This window comes from Mangifera indica, chromosome 16 (genome assembly GCF_011075055.1).
Source record: "Mangifera indica cultivar Alphonso chromosome 16, CATAS_Mindica_2.1, whole genome shotgun sequence".
Classification (NCBI taxonomy): domain Eukaryota; kingdom Viridiplantae; phylum Streptophyta; class Magnoliopsida; order Sapindales; family Anacardiaceae; genus Mangifera; species Mangifera indica.
In genome coordinates this window covers 11,066,244-11,084,795 of record NC_058152.1, presented here as the reverse complement: position 1 = coordinate 11,084,795, position 18,552 = coordinate 11,066,244, and the positions used below count along the sequence as shown (strand labels likewise).

Here is an 18,552-nt window from a genome sequence, read left to right as displayed (position 1 = left end):
CAATAATAAATTCTAATGTCATTAAGATATAATTTTAAGTAAAGTTAATTTATCATATTAATAACCCGAGTTTAGATTCATATTTATCTTAAATGAATTAAATTTAAATAAAAGTTTTATCTCAATTCAAGTTTGAGGAATTGTTAAAGATTGTTCTTCTTCTCCCACTTCTTCCTTGGTGATCTTCTTCTTTTTCAACAAGTCATAATCTTCTTCCTCTTTAACAACTTGTCTTTTTAACATTACTATTTACTATTTGAATCAATTCAAACCTTAAATCAAGATTACTAATATGGATTTAACTTAAGTTCAAACTAACTTTAATTTGGCCTCACTTAGCTCGAATCCATCCTATCATCTATGTAACAATACAATGATGCATATACTTTGGAAAATCAATGAGGTCAACTTCCAATTCCAAACTAGAGGGGGTGTTTAGAAGAGCTAAACCATCACACATTGTTTTAAAAACTAGACAAGATTAAAAAATAGTTTATTTGTTGATTTAGTCAACCCCAATCAAAATCAGTAAATCAAATGAATTTATCAAAATCGATAGAATTGAGTTTAATCAAAATTTAGGGTATTTTTAGAAAATTTAAATATTTTTGAATAATTTGATTATTTTAGATTAGACTAAATGAATTTTTAAATATCTTTAAAAAAAATATAAGTTCAAAAATAAAATAAAAAAAAAAGAAAAAAAGTAACTCATATCTATTGAAATGTCTTTTATAAACAATAACTTACAAAATTATATTTTTTTTTTCGTATTATGAGATAACGATATTTTTTTATTTAACTATTTCATTGAAATTAAGTAAATAATTATCATTTTTTAAAAATGATATGTTCTAATTACTATAAGACTGAAAACCCTAATTTATTTTGTTTTTCTATAAAATTTTAAACAAAATCTATTAATTAATATGATATTATTTATAAATATTTATTATAATTTAATAATAAATAATTATCTAATTTCTAATTAAATTATAAATTAATAAAACACTCGATTTGATTATCACCCGATTTTAAAAACATTGCCTATCACAATCATTTTGGTTATCGTTAAAAAACCCTCCAAACCTTAGAACTTTTTTGAGCACCCCAGCAATTTAGGGATGTCACCGACAAATCCGAAAGTAAAGTACCCCCCTATTGCGGATCACAGTGACGTTATCTCGTTCATTCACGAGCCTTCGAAGTTCGTTTAACTGTAAGTAACACCTCTCGCTCACTCAACTTTCAGAATTATCGTCTTCAAGCTCTGGCCTTTTCAAAGCTTCAAACCTCTTTTTCTCTCGTTCATGGCTGTTTCCTTCTCCGCCTTCTCAATTCCGCCTTCCTCTCTCTCCACTAAGCCTACCGCGCTTCATTTAGCGTCCACGCGCCTTCCCTCACGGGAACAGACAGCAGCGCCGTTGATCTCCCTCGCGCAATCTCGAAGCGGCGCCCTTTTGTCTATGCCTTCCGTCGGTGAAGACTTGCCTGACGACTACGGCGGCTGGGTTCCGAAGCCGGACCCTAAGTATCGGAGACGAGCCGGTGTTTTACTCCATCCGACGTCGTTCCGTGGCCCCTACGGTATCGGAGATCTCGGTGACCATGCGTTTGAGTTTCTCGACTGGCTTCATTTCTCCGGTTGCTCCGTTTGGCAGGTTAAAACGCTCCGTTTTGTCTTTTTTTTTGGATAAAGTTTTTGAATTTGAATGTTAAGAAGCTATTGATAGCATTAGCATTTTCTCAAAACGCTCCCATTTCATGCCAGTCGAATTGAATGTGAAGTGCTGATGTGGCATTCCTACAGGTTTTGCCGCTTGTTCCTCCGGGAAGGAAAGCCAATGAAGAAGGATCACCTTACTCTGGCCAGGTGATAATTTTATTAAATTAATTATAATGAATTTCTGTTTATCTTACTTCTGTTGTATTGTTACTGTGGACAATCTGTCCCTGATGACTGCTTTTAGGATGCAAATTGTGGTAACACTTTGTTGATTTCCCTTGATGAGCTCGTTAAGGACGGTTTGTTGGAAAAGGATGAGCTCCCACAGCCAATGTGAGGACTTCTGATAGTTAAATCAATGATGATGTCAAACCATTTTTGTATTTTTTGTTTTATTTGCTTGCTTATATTACCATCCTTGGTGCAGTGATGCCGAGCGTGTGAACTTTTCAGCCGTTGCTGACTTGAAAGATCCTTTAATCGCTAAGGTAAACATTCTAGAGATATTATTGTTTCCAGTGATTACCTTTATTTCATCAAAAATATATATATATATCTTTTGCTTCACTCAGTCCAATGTATTGAAAGAATAGTTGCTTTGCTGTTGGTGATGCAATGGCTAGACAGAAACAGAATCAGAATGAAAATATTTTTGTAACTTGGATATCTGAAATCAGTTATGGTTGAAGGTCCTTAGAGAATCTATAATAAAATGGATTGAGGGTTGTAATATATCTGCGAATTTCACTTCTACAAGTTCTAGCTCCCAAACTGCTACTTGGATTTCAAGATTTTTTCCCTGACCTGTCTGTATATCAGATAAATGTATGTCTTCCATGATGAAGAAAAAAATGTTCAAGAAAGGAATAAGAAGCTTGCATGTGTCCCTTGATTAACTGTATCTGTTTTTTACACCAAATTTTATCTGATGGTAGTCCCTTTTTAGGCTGCGAAGAGGCTGATCCAAAGTGATGGTGAACTTAAAAGACAGCTTGAAGATTTCCGCAGAGACCAGAAGATAGCAAGTGAGAAAAATCAAATACTCCATGTATTATCTGTATTATGTCAGTGGGAGGAGAATGGATTTCTCAATAATTCATGTAGTTGGACTTCAATTCTTTAGCCATCAAATTAAATTGTTTTTTAAGTGCAAAAAGTGGATGTAGTTACAATTATCTTTGGATTATACTTTTGTTGGATTTCACTCTGTGGAGGTGTTTCTCATGGAATTGAGTATTTCTCCCACTTTCGTAGGCTGGCTTGAAGATGCAGCATATTTTGCTGCTATTGATGATACTCTAAATACATTCAGCTGGTATTTTTGGCCTGAACCCTTGAAAAATCGCCATCTTGCTGCCCTGGAAGAAATTTACCAAAGTAAAAAGGATTTTGTAAGAACTACATGACTCATAGTCTTATTTAATGGCTTGTCATTACTCTCAACATCTAAGATGCTAGATGGCCTAATGATTGTTATTTGTCCTGTCACTTGTATAGATTGATGTATTCATTGCTCAACAGTTCTTATTTCAAAGGCAATGGCAAAAAGTTCGTAACTATGCACAAACTAAGGGCATTAGTATAATGGGAGACATGCCCATTTACGTAGGTTATCATAGTGCTGATGTTTGGGCAAATAAAAAGCATTTTTTGCTGGTGAGTCTTTCAAAATCTATAGCCAGAGATGTCGATTGTGACATGTTGGTGGCTGTCACTAATTTTGATATTTATTTGGCAGAACAGGAGTGGTTTTCCTCTTCTAGTCAGTGGTGTTCCTCCTGATGCCTTCAGTGAAACTGGTCAGCTCTGGGACAGGTTCGTATACATATATTGTAGTACCTAGCAACCTCATTTGAGCATTCAAATTATGCCACAAAAATCTATTGGTCATATTATTTATAATTAATTCTCATTTGTTTATTTAATACCTGGAAGATAAGAAATCGAAATATAATTTTGCATCTCTAGTTCTTGTTGTTTATCTGTTTTGAATTTTCTTTCATACTCATTTTGTAATTCTATTTTGGTAATTATTGTACAATAACCCCATTAAGCATTCAAGGGATTGCTTCAGAAAAGTGATTGCATACTCTTGTGATATTAGCTACAACACTTGCTTTGACCACAATATACACCCAAAATCAGTGGCCAACAACACCGGATTGATCTCAACAATTTAGGTTCCAAATCATGTTCTGTCTAAAATTAGTACATATTTGCTCTGTTGTTGTACATACGTAATGCTCTTTTTGTAGTATTACGCATACAATATTAACTAGCTTACCTATTAACTTCTTGTTTGACTTGAAAGCCCTCTGTATGATTGGAACTCCATGGAGAAAGATGGATTTTCATGGTGGATTCGCCGCTTACAACGTGCACAGGATCTGTATGATGAATTCAGAATTGACCACTTTAGAGGATTTGCTGGCTTTTGGGCTGTTCCAGCTGGTGAGATGATATTCATTTGAGTGATAACTTGATATTTGTTGCACTGACATACTGTATAAACTAATATATTACACAATTGCGCAGAATCAAAGGTTGCAATGGTTGGAAGATGGAAGGTTAGGTTCTGTAAATCATATCAAGATATAATGTTTAAAAAAAAAAAGAATTATCATTCTTAGATACTGATTTGATGACAGTAGGTTGGACCTGGAAAATTGTTGTTTGATGCCATCTCCAGAGCTGTTGCAAATATCAACATAATAGCAGAAGATTTGGTATGTTTTATAGGATTCATGTGTTGTTTCTCTTTTTTTATCACTATAGGTGTTTCCTTTTTTGGATTCATATCACTTGCTTGCAACTACTAAACCCTGTAATATCAGTGATTTGGTAATTACTTGATACGTTTGTCTATTCATGGATTGCCTTCTGCTGATCTGTTCTCATTGGCATGTGACAGGGAGTTATCACTGAAGATGTAGTTCAGCTTAGGAAATCTATTGGGGCACCTGGAATGGCTGTTCTTCAGTTTGGTAATAGTTACTTGTTAAACAAGTGTATAACTGTCCCTTCATTTTATCATTTTAAATGATTATTTGAAGTTTTCTTGGTTTGATTTTGTATTTCTGTTTTTTTTTTTTTTCACTTGTCCAGGATTTGGAAGTGATTCTGAAAACCCTCATTTGCCTCACAATCATGAGCGCAATCAAGTTGTGTACACTGGAACTCATGATAATGACACAGTAAAGATCTTTATTCCATAAGCATCTTACACTTCTTTAACTTGCTCGATCTGAGTTGAGCTCAAACTTGAATGTTTGAATTGGCTCAAACTCGGCTTGTTCAATCTGAGCTCGAATAGCTTGGATCGAATCCAGCCTTGTTTCCCGTTTTCTCAGCCAAGGGAAGAGTTAAATAAAATATCAACTGGAATGGATCATTAGCTTTTGACCGGTTGATATCTTTGAGTGACCAATGAGACCTTTATCCCATGATAGTCTATGGCCTAATTCTGGTCATTTGAATGTAGGTGACTGATCATATTTTTAGATTATTAGATAGGAGTAGCGGTTTGTATTGTCCATCTGAATTTGACCTCTTTTTGGATTATGAAACGTGGACTAGTAATAATTATCTTGTTTTATCATAGATCCAAGGTTGGTGGGACAATCTGAAGCATGAAGAGAAAAACAATGTAAGTGGCATCTTTTCTTTTCAATATTTTAGCTCTTTAATAAATATGTGAATTCTCTGCTTGTAGTTTATTACGATGCACTTGCTGGTGCAGGTACTTAGGTATCTTTCTTTAACTGAAGAAGATGACATACCCTGGGCACTTATCCAGGCTGCTGTATCTTCTGTGGCCCAAACTGCAGTCGTACCCATGCAAGATATACTTGGGCTTGGGAATTCTGCACGGATGAACATTCCAGCAACTCAGGTAAAAGATATCCATGGATGAAACAAGATGATGCTCCATTGTGCCAAACAACAAAAATTGCTTATATCCATCCAGATCTGTTTTGATTAGATTTAGAGAATAAATCCACTTGAAATTTTCTTGGTCCAATTAAAAATTTAGGCATGGTATAATTGTTTCGTTCAACCCAGATAGATAGACCCAAGTCTTTCTTTTAGCCTTATGCAGATATACTATATTTTTGCTTATCCAAGAATGTAAATTAAAAATTTTAAGGAAAAACAATGCTTATAATGGAGAAGGGCTTCTAGAGGATATAGTTTGAGTGCTTGACTAATCTCTAAAAGTATTCATTTCCTCTGGACATGTGTAACTGAAATTTGATGCTCTGCCTCTTTTGTATGATACAGTTTGGAAACTGGGGCTGGAGGATTCCAAATTCTATGACTTTTGATAGCTTGGAGACGCAGGCTAAGAAACTAAGAGATATGCTTTCAATGTATGGGCGGCTGTAAAGTAAGAACCCTGTGAACTTTCGAAGCGGCTACTAAATTGATTGTTGTTCAGCTATGTCAGTTGTATGAGAGAACTTTTGTACAATAGTTTTACAGTTCATTGAATAAGCGCTTGCCTCAGTTGATGCAAGATTTTGTACTAATATTTTATGTCAATAAAGGTTCTTCTCATTTATTAATCTTGAAATCTGATTGTTTGTTCATACATAGGTTTTTCTCTGTTAATCATTTGTCATTTGCTTTCAAATATAGCTGAAAGGGCATGAAGCTCATGTATTTAGTCATAGTAAAAAGAGTATTAGGACTTAGTTTTTTTGAAGATAAGAGTTTTTAATGATAGTCTTATCAAAGATATCACGGTATCTGTAATATCTCTTTAATCCAGATACTGTAATTTGAATTGTATTTGTGATCAAGGCAGCCAATATAGCCTTATGAAACTCATTGTTTACATATAATTAATTCATTGTGGCCTGGTTGGACAATCGGTATAACATTTTAAGTTATCAAATTTTTTGAAGAACAATAGGCAATTTAATTGAAACTATGCAGCATTCTCAATTGTTTCAATGCACTCTACTACACCTGCTTTCTTTGTCATTGCTTCCATTAGAGCTTCATGAATTGCCTTGTTATTTTTTATGAGTGATCCAGCAAACAAGACCTGCATAAATTATGAGCATCCTATCATTAGCATATGTCAAGTTTGCAGAGCCTTCAGTTTTGAGGAACTGGAACTTACCGCCCATCTGGTAAGATTCTGTTGCTGGTCTTTGCGAAGCTTTGGATTGCTTCTATTGATAAATCTCTGATAGAAATATAAAAAATTCAATTTGTTTGTGGAGGGATACCAAATTATATCTGATAGAAAAGCTTGATCTTAGGTGTTGTGAACCTGAAGAGTGAAAAGATCGGCAGATTGACCGACAACTTTGTCATATTGCAGACCTTCTGCAGCAAGCCCAGCCATTGCTACAACTGCCAACCTGGGAAAAGTTACAACAGCTCGACATTTATTAGGTAAGGATCGAACACTAACATTAAGTAGAGTAGGCTGGAAAACTCAAAAGTTTCTCAGATTGGTTGGGGTATGAAAAAAACAAATTCATAGTTCAAATACCATTTTTCAGGATAGTATGAAAGTTGCAAAAGCTATCAAATGGGTACCTATCAAGTTCCTTCGCATCAAGCTGGCCACTGTATATAAGTTTCTCTAGCCTTTCATCGATAAGATTGACATTCTCCTTCCCGATATCCAGAGAATAACCCAGAATAGGAAGACCAAGCAAATAGGCAGCTGCAATTGAAAGAGAATATCATATAGTAAGAAAGCAACCAAATGACTCAGGTCATCATGTTTCGATGCATTGTTGCAGATAATGAGAGTACTTAAGAAATGTGCCGCCTCATGTCTGGCTACCCTCTCCTGATAATCTGGAAAAAACGATGAAAACCCTTGAATTGCAGCTTGAAGAAGCCTGCTCAGCAAATCAAGTGAACTTTCTGATATTTGAACTTCAAATACAAGACTCTATGATAAAAAGCAAACTTCAAAATGTTACCCTGGTGAAATGCTTCCCACAGCCAAGACTATCAAAGAAATGCTTCCGATCAAGTATGGTACAAAGAACCCCCAGTCCTACACAGACAATACAGGTGGATGAAGACCAGAAATTGTCACAAATTTCTAATATCTGTTACTTTAGTAACTGTGACATGGTTGAGGGAATTCTCAGGTCTTCTGAAGAAGAGAGAAATGAAAGTTACCCCGGGAAGTTGGCCAGCAAGAAGACCCAGAAATCCTGTTGTTCCCACCACCGTGAAGAGAAAAGCTGCCTGCATCACAGAAAGCGATCAAACATATGAACAGCCCTCTGATAGTTAAGCATTAAATTTTGATCAAAACAAGAAGCTGTCACATTAGTGTACTTACATCATTTCTGATGCTAGGGATTGCGAGGTTCTCTGCATTTTTTATTCCGAGAGATGTCAGCTCGCGGAGAGATGTCTGGTTCATGATAAATTCAAGCATCAAACAACCTATGTTTCGAGCATCTTGACACAGAACTATGATATATTAAAAGCATTGGTGAGCAAATATTATTGATGTACATGTATGCAAAAGGTTTCCAGAGATTGCTAAAGTTTCAAGGGCAGTTTCCCAGAACTTCATACTCTTTCTAATTGAGACTGACCGTACGGCGTGAGACATACGGCTGAGAACTCCATTTCTTGGCCCATCCCTCTTCACTCAGCTGATCAAGCGCCTCCTTAACTGCATTACTGTCTTTCTGCAACACAACAGAAATACACAGTGCGCCAGAAACTCAGATTCACACCTTTTGCTCTAATACCCTGTTAGATAACTATTTGAAAACGTTGGGAGAAGAAACTACATACCTTGTCAACAGCGGATTGCAGGGTGTTGAGATCAACACCAGGTGCAGCAGAAGAGGAAGAAGATTTGATTTGTGGGAGCTTGAAGGAGTTTTTATATTTATATTGATGGTGAAATGCAGTCAATGTAGCAGGCTTTGAGAGATGAAGAATCAAGTTCATGGTGAAAATAATAATTTTATTTTGTTTGTTTTATATTTTTTGGGTTTGAGCTTGCTCTTAGAGGGAAAAGATTTTGTTTGTGGCCAAGAGGAAGAAGAGATAAGGTAGTTGGGTTTGGCGCTTCAGGATCAGTTGTTAGTTATTCGACTTGTGAGACTGAGATTGTAACACATCACTCGGGCTTGACCAAGCGTTGATAGCACTTGGGTGAATACTGTCACTTTTTAAAATATATGGACGAACTGGTAATAAACCAATTAGATTTATTGTTGGCAATTTTTGGTGGAGTACTGTCGCTTTTGAGAAAATTTAAGTTCAATTCTAATGAGCCAATGAGATTGAAAACGTTCGGGTTAAGAGACAACATTATCATTGTAAGGGGGATTTTAACTATTAATCAAATCTTGTAGGGGGGAAATTGTTCTATTTCAAACTTATAGTACTTAAAGTTTTTAATATATTTCCTACTGTCCTGTTTTAAAACTTGTGGACTTAATCAAAATAAACCAATTAGCTTTTGTGTTGAAAACATTTGGGCAACTTTGTCAATTCTTAGAAGCTCTGGGTTTTGTATAACCAATCAGATTGAAAAATGTTAGGGTTATGAGAGAAATGATCATTATAGGGGGAATTTGACCGTTAACCAGAATTTTAGATTCTCAAAAACTCGACCATTGTGAATGGGAGTTTGGTAAATATCAAAATTTGGGATAAAATTGATACATATCAATTTTATAGTACTAAAATAATCCACGATTGTATGGACTAAAAATTAACAAATGAAACATATATGGACTAAAAAGAATTTTTCTCGAATGGGCTTAAATGATCTTAATTCAAAATATAATGACTAAAAGATACAGAACATATGTTGAGAGTGGGATTTGAACCCACGCCCTTTCGGACCAGAACCTTAATCTGGCGCCTTAGACCAACTCGGCCATCTCAACTTTCGACTGTCAGTATTCTTAGGACAATAATTATTGTTTATTAATATTAGACCAAAAAAAAAAAAAAAGCCATGACACTACAGAGGTATAGCATAGATCTTCATACATTTGAGGACATAAAAAAGATTAAAATGTGATATCTAGATAAATTCGAATTGAGTAAAGTATACCCTGAATAGAGGTCATTTTAAGTTTTATTCAAATATATAATAGATAGCTAAACTTAACTCATTCAAAATTGGAATTGTAACATTGTGATAGAAGAATAAAATTTGCTAGAGAAAATAAAACAATTGTAGAAGAAAAAAGAATCATTGATGAAATATAAAAAGAATTATTGACGCGACAATCTCTATTATGGTAACACTAATGAAGCAAGTTGTAATACGATGACATTGACAAAATGTCGATTTAGAGTTAAGTTTGAGATTGATAAACTGAAAGTTCAATTCAAGTTCGATTCATTTGAATCGAACAATGATTTGAGCTTGAGTCGACTTAGATCGTATTCACCTCTAATCATATTCTCACCCTTATTATGTAACACATGTCGTCTTTGCAAATATAGTAATTCATCTTATTTTGGTGATTTTGCAAAATCAATTGTCAATGATCAAATTTGGTTAGTTCAATTATTTGTTGTGTTATTGTTATAGGACTTGGATTTTTCATAAGAGTAATGTTATGTGTAACTATTTTTGGTGTATATATGAATATATCATCATATAATTAAATATTACTTATCATTCATTTAAAATTATTAAATTATATGATATCATATTTATATGTGTATATATTTATATACTAAAAGTATTTCCATATAGTTTTATTGTTTTCGTAAATAAAAGGCAAGTTTAAGGAGGATGATCCTTTTGTGAACTCCCAAAGCAAATTTGTGTAGGATTTAGGTCAAAGAGGACAATATCTATTTCCGCAACATTATAGAATAAATATGTATTATTTTTAGTGGATACTATTTAGGTGAAGGATAAATTTACCACCTTATAGAGTTATATAACAATCTTATGAAGACTCACGAGAACATGAGCTCATGTAGGTGGGGAGTTGTGGTTTAGTTTATATAGAGGCTAAAGGACTTATTCCCACCCAAAGTATGTTGTATTCTTAAGTTTTCATCTCTTAACTTTGAAAATCTCATTTACTTACTTATGGACTGTTAAATTTATTAATTTTAAGAGCAAAATCATAATTTTATATATAATATTAAAAATAAACTAAAATTTTATCTTTCTCCCCCCCCAAATTTAAAAAACTAACATTTTCTCCCCTAAACCAAGTTTTGAAAAATCACATTTTCCCCCTAAACCAAGTTTTAAAAAATCACATTTCCCTTTAGGGTTTAGTTTTAATATCCAATCACTCTTTCCCTCCTGACAATTCCCCTTCCTCCGACGGTTTGCCTCAATAAAATCAAAACTCCTCTGATGTCGTGTGATGTTATTTGAGAAGACGAATCGTCTTCCCAAAAGAGGAAGAATCGATCTTGTTTTTATTTGGAAAGAAGAGATCGATCATCTTCCTAGAGAAAGACAAAGACAAGATTGATGATTGATCTCGTCTTCATTGTCTGAGAAGATGATTCATCTTTCTAGACAACCTCTGCGGGATTAGGGTTTCGTTGAGGCAAACCGTTGGGAGAGAGAGATTATCGACGATGACACTAGAGAGAGTGACCAGATATTGAAACTAAACCTTTGAAGAAAAATGTGATTTTTTAAAATTTTGCTTAGGGGAGAAAATTGTTAGTTTTTAAAATTTTAGGGGGGAATGAGATAAAATTTTAAAGAATTAAGGTTTCGTTAACTTTAATCGTTTATGGGTAGATAAAAAAAATTTTCAAAGTTAAGAGATAAAAACTTAGAAATACAACATAATTTGCGTGGGAATAAGTCCTTTGGCCTTATATAGAGGAAATGAGTGATACCATACAATATTTTGTAGACTCGCACCAGGCTCTTGACTAGGATCTAGGTATTTTCTGGATTGAATGGTTGGATCGAAACATGAGCATTGTTCATAAATACATGTATATTTTTAACAACCAAACTTGTGACTTAATAGCATGGTACATCCATTGGCAATTGTTGAAACTCGAGAGTTAAAAAAAAAAGACTAACCAAACAGAATTGTGTGGCTTGGTGGTGATTGTTTGCCTCGCAACTGTTGGGAGAAATTGCAAATTTTTTTTTTTTTAAATTAAACTGGTGTTTGAATTGCAACCCAACACAATTTGTCTAATTCAACCGTAGTCCGAATGCTAATCCTTAATTTTGGATCAAACTACTAGAACCATCTGGCTTAATCTAAGCTTCATAACCATGATATAAAATAGAGAATTTATCACATGGCACATCAATAGAGCATATGATTACATTTAATATCTGGGATTTTGACGAAGGATAGATGCAAGCAGTGTGGTGATTGATTTGACTATCAATAAAATTATGTACATCCAGTTTTAAAGTGTTTAAATAATATATCATTACGTCATTACGTAATTTTAAATTAAAAATAAAATAATACATAATTATTTAATAATATATTATTTAAATATCTTTTTAAAAAATTAAAACTGGATATATATAATATTATTTATTATTTATATTATATAAATAAAATAATTAACCGATTTGTTATTTGTGTGTCGTAGCATTATCTTTGAGAGACAAGAGCATGAGGTGCCTTAAATATTTGATCCTTGAAGTCCATCTCAAAAAACAAAAACAATTCCTGCCGCTATCTTTACCCAATCCTACACCTGAATTTATCCCTGAATCATTAACTTAGCATTATTTCTTGGCACACACTTCATCTCAAATGTCGATCAATTGGCCTGCCCTCTGTCTGCTCCATTTAATTTCTAACCCTAAAATTTTTGCACAAGATATATTGGACACTCAACTGAGCTGACTCTTCGTATTTCATGGCGGCAAGTGAGACCAGACATTCTGCGATGCCCTCCATTTTCTTTTCTGCATGCTTGTTTCATTTACAAGCCCTCTGAACATTGATAAGAAAACAGATAGCTAGCTAGCTACCTTGCATTTCCACCACAAGATTTCCATTTTTTTATTTACATCCGCCTTAATTTGGCACACACTTCATCTTCCCATCAATTGTTAGAATTGTGAGAGTATGACATGTGTTTCTTGCTTGTTTTTCGTCACACTGTTCTTGCATAGGATAAGTTATGGGCGGAGTTATTAGAATTTTAGAAAACTCTGATAAATCTATTACGAACATGTGAGAGGATAAATTGATATATATAAAAAAAACAAATAAGAATATTTATATCTACAATATTCTTATTAATCAAAATATAATATAAGAATAATATAAAATATTATCGGTTTTTGTTGATACAAAAATATGAACACATACTCTAAAACAAATCAATTCAGATTTAAATTTATGTTCTATTCAAATAAATCAAATTCAAAATAAATTTTTAATTTAACAATTTGACTCAAGTTGGATGGTTTGTTAAAGATTTTTTATCAAAATTCTTCTTCTTCAATAACTCATTGTATTCTCATGTATCACTGTTCATTGATGTGTCTACTCACGAATAAAGTTTAGATGTTTCACCATCGAATTGATTGCATTTAAGATTTGTTTTCCTCGTTCTGTGACAAAAGATATCTTGCAAAAGCTCCCAAAGGGTAGAAGACAAACGTGAAATTTAAAGCACACACAACACTTGATGAGTTGAAAGAGGCAAAGTACAGGTGAGTACAGAAAGAAGACGGGGAGAAACAGAAGTTGCTAAATTAAATCTCTCTTCTCTGCGTTTTCTGTATATATGTGCGTGCACGCATATTTTTGTTTGTCTAGCAGGAAGATAAACGAGTACAGCACGGAACAGTTGACCGAATGCAAGAAGGGTGCAGCAAATTATTGCTATTTTCACGTGGTTTTGTTGCTCTTCGATCAACGAGCTCTTCACTTTCTGCTGCAATCACTATGCATGGCACTGGCTACCATACAGGAACTCCTTCTCCTTGCCTTTTATATATATAAATATAGATGTTGATAGATATTTTAGTCTACTTCTGTCTCTTACTCAAGGATAGTATAACCACAAAACGAAACCCTAAATTTTGTCTCTTGTTCACAAGAAAAGAATGTTAATTGTTTATATGAGAAGATTATCAAAACCCTAAACAAAATTTTGAAAAAGCAACTAGTTATTTGATTAACGATAAGAAACATTATTTTCAAGTTGATTCTGAATTTAACTATATTGTATAATGTATAAAAAAACCTAATATTTCTTATTATGCATTATATGACACATCTTTTCACAAATAAAATAATAAACAATTTTTATTAATATATCATTATTTTTAAAAATATCATAAACATCCTAAAAATTTTTAAATTTTTGATATATATTCTTTCTATATCATTATTTTCTCTAATAAAATGTATCAATTTATATAGATAATATGTATAGTATCATAGATACATATTACATATCATAAGATATTGATAACCATAATTTATATAATTTGCATAACATATGTTATTCCAGTCTCTTAACATCACATAATCGTTATTCCTCTCCAACTTGTTCCTTTATGGATAATAATCATTGGCTACCTTTTTCAAAGAACACAACTATCAAGTTTTTGTATTTCGGAAATAGGATTAAATGTCTAGATTCGTCGTGTTAGTACTTAACATATCTAATTATGTAATTAGTCATTCAACCCTGTCTCTTGTCCTTTAACTTCAAAATTGCATAGAGGCTTAATTAAGAATGATAATTTGTAACCATTAATGTTACTTTGCCAAATTTACACTAGAAAATACCGTGCATATAGACTTCCAAATAGTATACTAGACCTTACATTTTATTCATTATTAATTAATATTCTCAATTGTTACACATTATGTCTTATTATAAAAATCATTAGGACCATGTATAATATATAAAAATTTATTGAAGGTGAATTTATGATGACAATTAAGAAATAATATAATTTGAAATTGAAATTTTAGAATATAACGTATGATTCTGAGTTGTAAAGATAAAGATAGAAAGGGATGATAATATTTGTTAGTAAATGAATAGCAACAAAAACTGTTGAAATTCTAACCAAAACATTCATTCGATTAAATAATTACCCATTTTCATTAATTACAGCCACATTTTTGCACATACCTTTCTAGCTAATTATCCCTTTCATACTTTCAGTTACGAATCTTTTGAGTTGCATCTAAAAAAAGAATAAAATTATGTGTACAAACAGTGAATACAATTGTATACACAAACTGTGACACGTTACTATGTGATTAGGTGATTTTGAATTAAAAATATATTATTATTTGTATATAAGATTGTGCTTATTATATATGCACATAGCGTTACTCTTAAAAAAAAATTATTTTGTTTCATAACTTTTGTCTTTGGGAGAAAAAGTTGGTGACACTAAATTAGGGTTACAATATTGTATTAATTTATGTGTTAATATAGGGTATTATTATATGGTGTTGATTTTAAATTAAAAATATTTTAAAATAGGTTTAAGATATGTTTGTTTAATCAAATTGGGAGAATATTAATGATTCATTTGGTGAAGTCATGCATCCTGTTGTTTTATCGCGCCAAAGATCTTACTATTTTTGAAGAAACTGGAGTTGTATTTGTTTTCCAATTGTATTCAAGTGTTCTTATATCCTTCCACACCCTTTTAAAACCGGGTAAATTTAACAAAACGATGAACTACTTTATCTATGAACTTTCATAATAATAGAAATACATGTCTTCCTTAAACATAGCTTTTAGCTTGCTATCCTCTTATCTAGCAGATTTATATATTAACGATGATATAATAGGTTTAAATGTGTTCATACCATGAAGTAATCCTCTTCTACTATTGCACCAAATAACTCACCATTTCTAAAAAAACTAGAATTATATCTCTTTTTTAACTTCTATTCAAAAGTTTCTATGTCTTTCTGTACCTTTTTTAAACCCTAAAAACTAACAAAACTATAAACTACTCTATCTGATTTAAGATGAAAGTCCGACTACATTGCATTACTGGAATCCATGTTGAAAAGAGATTATAAATTGTTTAATGATCACCCAAATCAAATTAATATTATAATATATGTCAAATAAATCTTGTTAATAAGGATTATCATAATTATAATTAACATTAAAAGGCAACCACAAAAAATTAATGTCAAATTACTTCATTAACCAAGCTTAATATGGATTACATAATTATAATGATTGATTAATATATATTAAGCTTGAAATATTGGAACTATAATATACAAGAAATTGTAGCAAAAACTAAACCCTAATCTTCTTTTCCTCAGCCACAGCACACAAAGGATTCTTCATCTCACACGACAGCTTCAGCACCTCGGTTAGGTCAACAGGGTTAGCGGTGGCTTGAACCCACTTGAAACGGCTAACCAGTTTCGCCACCCAGAGGGTCACCATGGCCAGCCCCAGGTTCTTGCCTGGGCAAACCCTACGGCCTGCCCCAAACGGCGCCAGCCTCAAGTCACCACCTCGGAAGTCCACGTCAGATTGCAGGAACCTCTCTGGCTTGAACACATGTGGGTCATCCCACACATCAGCATCGTGAGTGATGGCCCACATGTTCACCATGGCAGTTGTGTTGGCAGGAATCAGCATGCCGTTGCTGAGCTGGACATCTGATGTGGACAGCCTTGCCCAAGAGAGAAGTGGGCCTGGTGGGTGGACCCGTAAAGCTTCCTTCACCACCGCCTGCAAGTAAGGTAATCTTGCTACGTCAGCATCCGTAATGGAACGATCGCCTACCAGGGTGTTGAGTTCATCCTGAAGCTTGGCTTGAACGTCCGAGTTGATAACCAACTCGGCCATAACCCACTCAGTCAACAAAGCCGTAGTGTCAGTTCCTCTAAAGATCATCTCCTATAAGAAGAAACCAAACAAAAAAATCAATTCGAAATCAACTCAATTCAATTATTTCAATTCTTTTAAAAAATATATTTTTTTTTTATTTGATCTGATTTTAGTTTTGATTCACTATAATTCTGATTAGTTGTATATAATTTTCCTTATTTCATAAGATTAAAATTATATAATACTATATAATGTACCCATAAGACGGCGATCATGTCATCTTCTTGGAGCTTCTCATCGCCGTCTAAAGAGAGCAGAACGTCGACGAAATCTCCATTATCGGAAGTTTTCTTCAACTCATTATGTCGGTGTTCATCAATTATCTTTTTAACGAATTGTTGAACTCGGGGGACGAGTTTGGAGCAACGTTCAACGATTCGAGAAGGGTCGTAAAAGAAGCTGATCCATGGAAGATAATCAGACCAGTTGAAAGAGCCCAAGAGGTCGAACCCTTCTCTCACCATTTCTCGAAGCTGTTCGAACTCATTTCCGTCACGTTCTAAATCGTATCTTTTCCCAAAAACGCTGCCCATGACATTGTTCAAAGCGGCGAACTGGAGGTGTTTGCGTAAAGAAACGCAACCGCTTTGCTTCTGTTCATTGGCAATGTTTCGAAGCATGACGTCACAGTCGTTTTGACGGCCTGCCTCGTGGGCGGAAATGCGGCGGGGAGAGAAAAGATGAGAAGAAGCAATTCTTCTCAGAAGCCGCCAGTAAGCGCCGTTAGGGGCAAACCCGATGGCGCGGCTGAACATGAGGCTACGAGCTGATTGTTTCACCGGACGGTCAGCGAAGTGAGGAGAAGTTAAAATCTCACGAGAAATAACGGGATGAGAAGAAACAACAACAGGAGTCTCGCCAAGACTGAACGCCATAAGTTCAGTGCTACGACGTCGTTTCGCCATCGAAGCCAAATAACGGTGAGGCAAGCCGAGACTCAAAGAAAACAAGCTTCCGAAAAAGGGAACACCTTTGAGTCCAGGAATGGCGACTCGACCTTGAGAGTTTCTCCCATTTTTCCAGGCGATGCCAGCAGGGGCAAATGCCCACGTAAGCAGGGCAACGGAGAGAAAAGCGAGAAACAGAGGAAATAACACATGGGAATCAAAAAGATTGGCGACGGCCGGGAAAGTGAAGAAGCTCAAGAGCCAGGGAGTTTTCTGAGCGCTGTAATGAGCAGAGGAGGACTCCATTGGAGAGATTACAAGAGAAGGCAAAAGAGATGGTGTGTGAAGAAGTGAAAGAGATGGGGGGCAATTTATAGGGGAGAAAGTGAATGAAAATGAATAGTTGGAGGGAAGATTTCCGTGGAGAGAGAGAAGGGAAAGGCAAATGCAATGGCGGTTTTTGCATGAAAAAAAGAGATACGGGAGAATAGGATGGCGTTATGAATCGAGAGCTAAAAGGGCATTGGAAAGGAAGAGACATTGAATATGAGAGGGTCGGCTAAAGAACCCCCTTTATGTTTGGTAAATTTTCAAACACATCCAACTGTTTCATAAAAAGCAAAATACACCCAATTTTTAGCCAGTGTCATAGAGGGTTTCTTTGTCGAATAGTGTTTTGAATTTTGATATACAAGAATAAATCAAGCCAAAATTTTAAAATATAACAAGGATATCTTTAAAATTTCAAACACTTTAAATAATCTCAGAATGAATAATTTGTTTTAAATTATATAGACATTAAGTTTACAACTTTATGAAACTCTTTTCAACGGGTAAATAAACTCTCCCAAACAATCTCTCGAAAACTTAATTTGACCATAAAATTTTTTAAGGAATTATCATTTTGCCCTAAAATATAGGATATTTTCCTAAACAAAATATAACATTGTAAACACGTATTATCAAATCGAAAAGTTATGAATTTTAAATGAATATCAACTTTAAATATTTTAATTATATGTATATTTGTTATTTTTAATTAATTTTTATAATTACATTCATAATTTATTCATGACGATTATTAGTCATTTTATTTCTATAATTTGCCTAAAA

The 18,552-nt window shown here is 33.9% G+C and overlaps 3 protein-coding genes, 1 long non-coding RNA gene and 1 other non-coding gene across 7 annotated transcripts; 2 read left to right on the top strand and 3 right to left on the bottom strand.

Moving 5' to 3' along the window:
• Positions 1-1,087: 1,087 nt before the first annotated feature.
• LOC123199366 (4-alpha-glucanotransferase, chloroplastic/amyloplastic) lies at positions 1,088-6,299 on the top strand. Of its 2 annotated transcripts, none has more exons than XM_044614338.1 (16): positions 1,088-1,661; positions 1,811-1,873; positions 2,022-2,059; positions 2,154-2,214; positions 2,673-2,751; positions 2,981-3,117; positions 3,224-3,382; positions 3,465-3,541; positions 4,038-4,177; positions 4,262-4,293; positions 4,378-4,452; positions 4,638-4,710; positions 4,832-4,920; positions 5,328-5,372; positions 5,466-5,618; positions 6,008-6,299. In XM_044614338.1, the coding sequence occupies exons 1-16, from the start codon at positions 1,311-1,313 to the stop codon at positions 6,110-6,112; spliced, it is 1,677 nt and encodes a 558-aa protein (XP_044470273.1). In that variant the 5' UTR covers positions 1,088-1,310; the 3' UTR covers positions 6,113-6,299. The 2 variants fall into 2 exon arrangements, with proteins under 2 accessions (XP_044470273.1, XP_044470272.1); XM_044614337.1 differs by having other exon boundaries at positions 1,090-1,661; positions 1,971-2,059.
• Positions 6,300-6,498: 199 nt separating this feature from the next.
• LOC123199367 lies at positions 6,499-8,783 on the bottom strand. Of its 2 annotated transcripts, none has more exons than XM_044614339.1 (10): positions 8,513-8,783; positions 8,308-8,403; positions 8,046-8,120; positions 7,880-7,948; positions 7,675-7,751; positions 7,502-7,590; positions 7,280-7,409; positions 7,008-7,098; positions 6,855-6,920; positions 6,499-6,776 (listed from the first exon to the last, which is right to left on the bottom strand). In XM_044614339.1, exons 1-10 carry the CDS (start codon positions 8,669-8,671, stop codon positions 6,657-6,659), a joined length of 972 nt encoding a protein of 323 aa, XP_044470274.1. In that variant the 5' UTR covers positions 8,672-8,783; the 3' UTR covers positions 6,499-6,656. The 2 variants fall into 2 exon arrangements, with proteins under 2 accessions (XP_044470274.1, XP_044470275.1); XM_044614340.1 differs by having other exon boundaries at positions 8,288-8,403; positions 8,513-8,540.
• On the top strand, positions 7,002-8,947 carry LOC123199369. Its single transcript, XR_006498332.1, has 2 exons — positions 7,002-7,132; positions 7,243-8,947. It is a non-coding gene; the product is annotated as an uncharacterized LOC123199369 (long non-coding RNA).
• A 593-nt stretch (positions 8,948-9,540) lies between these two features.
• Positions 9,541-9,621, bottom strand: TRNAL-AAG. Its single transcript has one exon. It is a non-coding gene; the product is annotated as a tRNA-Leu (tRNA).
• A 6,209-nt stretch (positions 9,622-15,830) lies between these two features.
• Positions 15,831-17,879, bottom strand: LOC123199046 (cytochrome P450 78A7). The gene is made up of 2 exons (XM_044613847.1): positions 16,750-17,879; positions 15,831-16,561 (listed from the first exon to the last, which is right to left on the bottom strand). Exons 1-2 carry the CDS (start codon positions 17,743-17,745, stop codon positions 15,950-15,952), a joined length of 1,608 nt encoding a protein of 535 aa, XP_044469782.1. The 5' UTR covers positions 17,746-17,879; the 3' UTR covers positions 15,831-15,949.
• Positions 17,880-18,552: the final 673 nt, after the last annotated feature.

What these genes read in the sequence shown, in the direction of transcription:
- LOC123199366 (XM_044614337.1), top strand. Translation starts at nt 1,311, where the DNA reads ATGGCTGTTTCCTTCTCCGCCTTCTCAATTCCGCCTTCCTCTCTCTCC. An exon ending in CAGAGACCAGAAGATAGCAA is followed by an intron (nt 2,752 to 2,980) that starts GTGAGAAAAATC and finishes CCACTTTCGTAG; the next exon opens with GCTGGCTTGAAGATGCAGCA. An exon ending in ACATAATAGCAGAAGATTTG is followed by an intron (nt 4,453 to 4,637) that starts GTATGTTTTATA and finishes GGCATGTGACAG; the next exon opens with GGAGTTATCACTGAAGATGT.
- LOC123199367 (XM_044614339.1), bottom strand. Translation starts at nt 8,671, where the DNA reads ATGAACTTGATTCTTCATCTCTCAAAGCCTGCTACATTGACTGCATTT. An exon ending in TGCAATCCGCTGTTGACAAG is followed by an intron (nt 8,404 to 8,512) that starts GTATGTAGTTTC and finishes GTTGTGTTGCAG; the next exon opens with AAAGACAGTAATGCAGTTAA. An exon ending in TTGCTGGCCAACTTCCCGGG is followed by an intron (nt 7,752 to 7,879) that starts GTAACTTTCATT and finishes TTGTCTGTGTAG; the next exon opens with GACTGGGGGTTCTTTGTACC.
- LOC123199046 (XM_044613847.1), bottom strand. Translation starts at nt 17,745, where the DNA reads ATGGAGTCCTCCTCTGCTCATTACAGCGCTCAGAAAACTCCCTGGCTC. An exon ending in ACATGATCGCCGTCTTATGG is followed by an intron (nt 16,562 to 16,749) that starts GTACATTATATA and finishes TTCTTCTTATAG; the next exon opens with GAGATGATCTTTAGAGGAAC.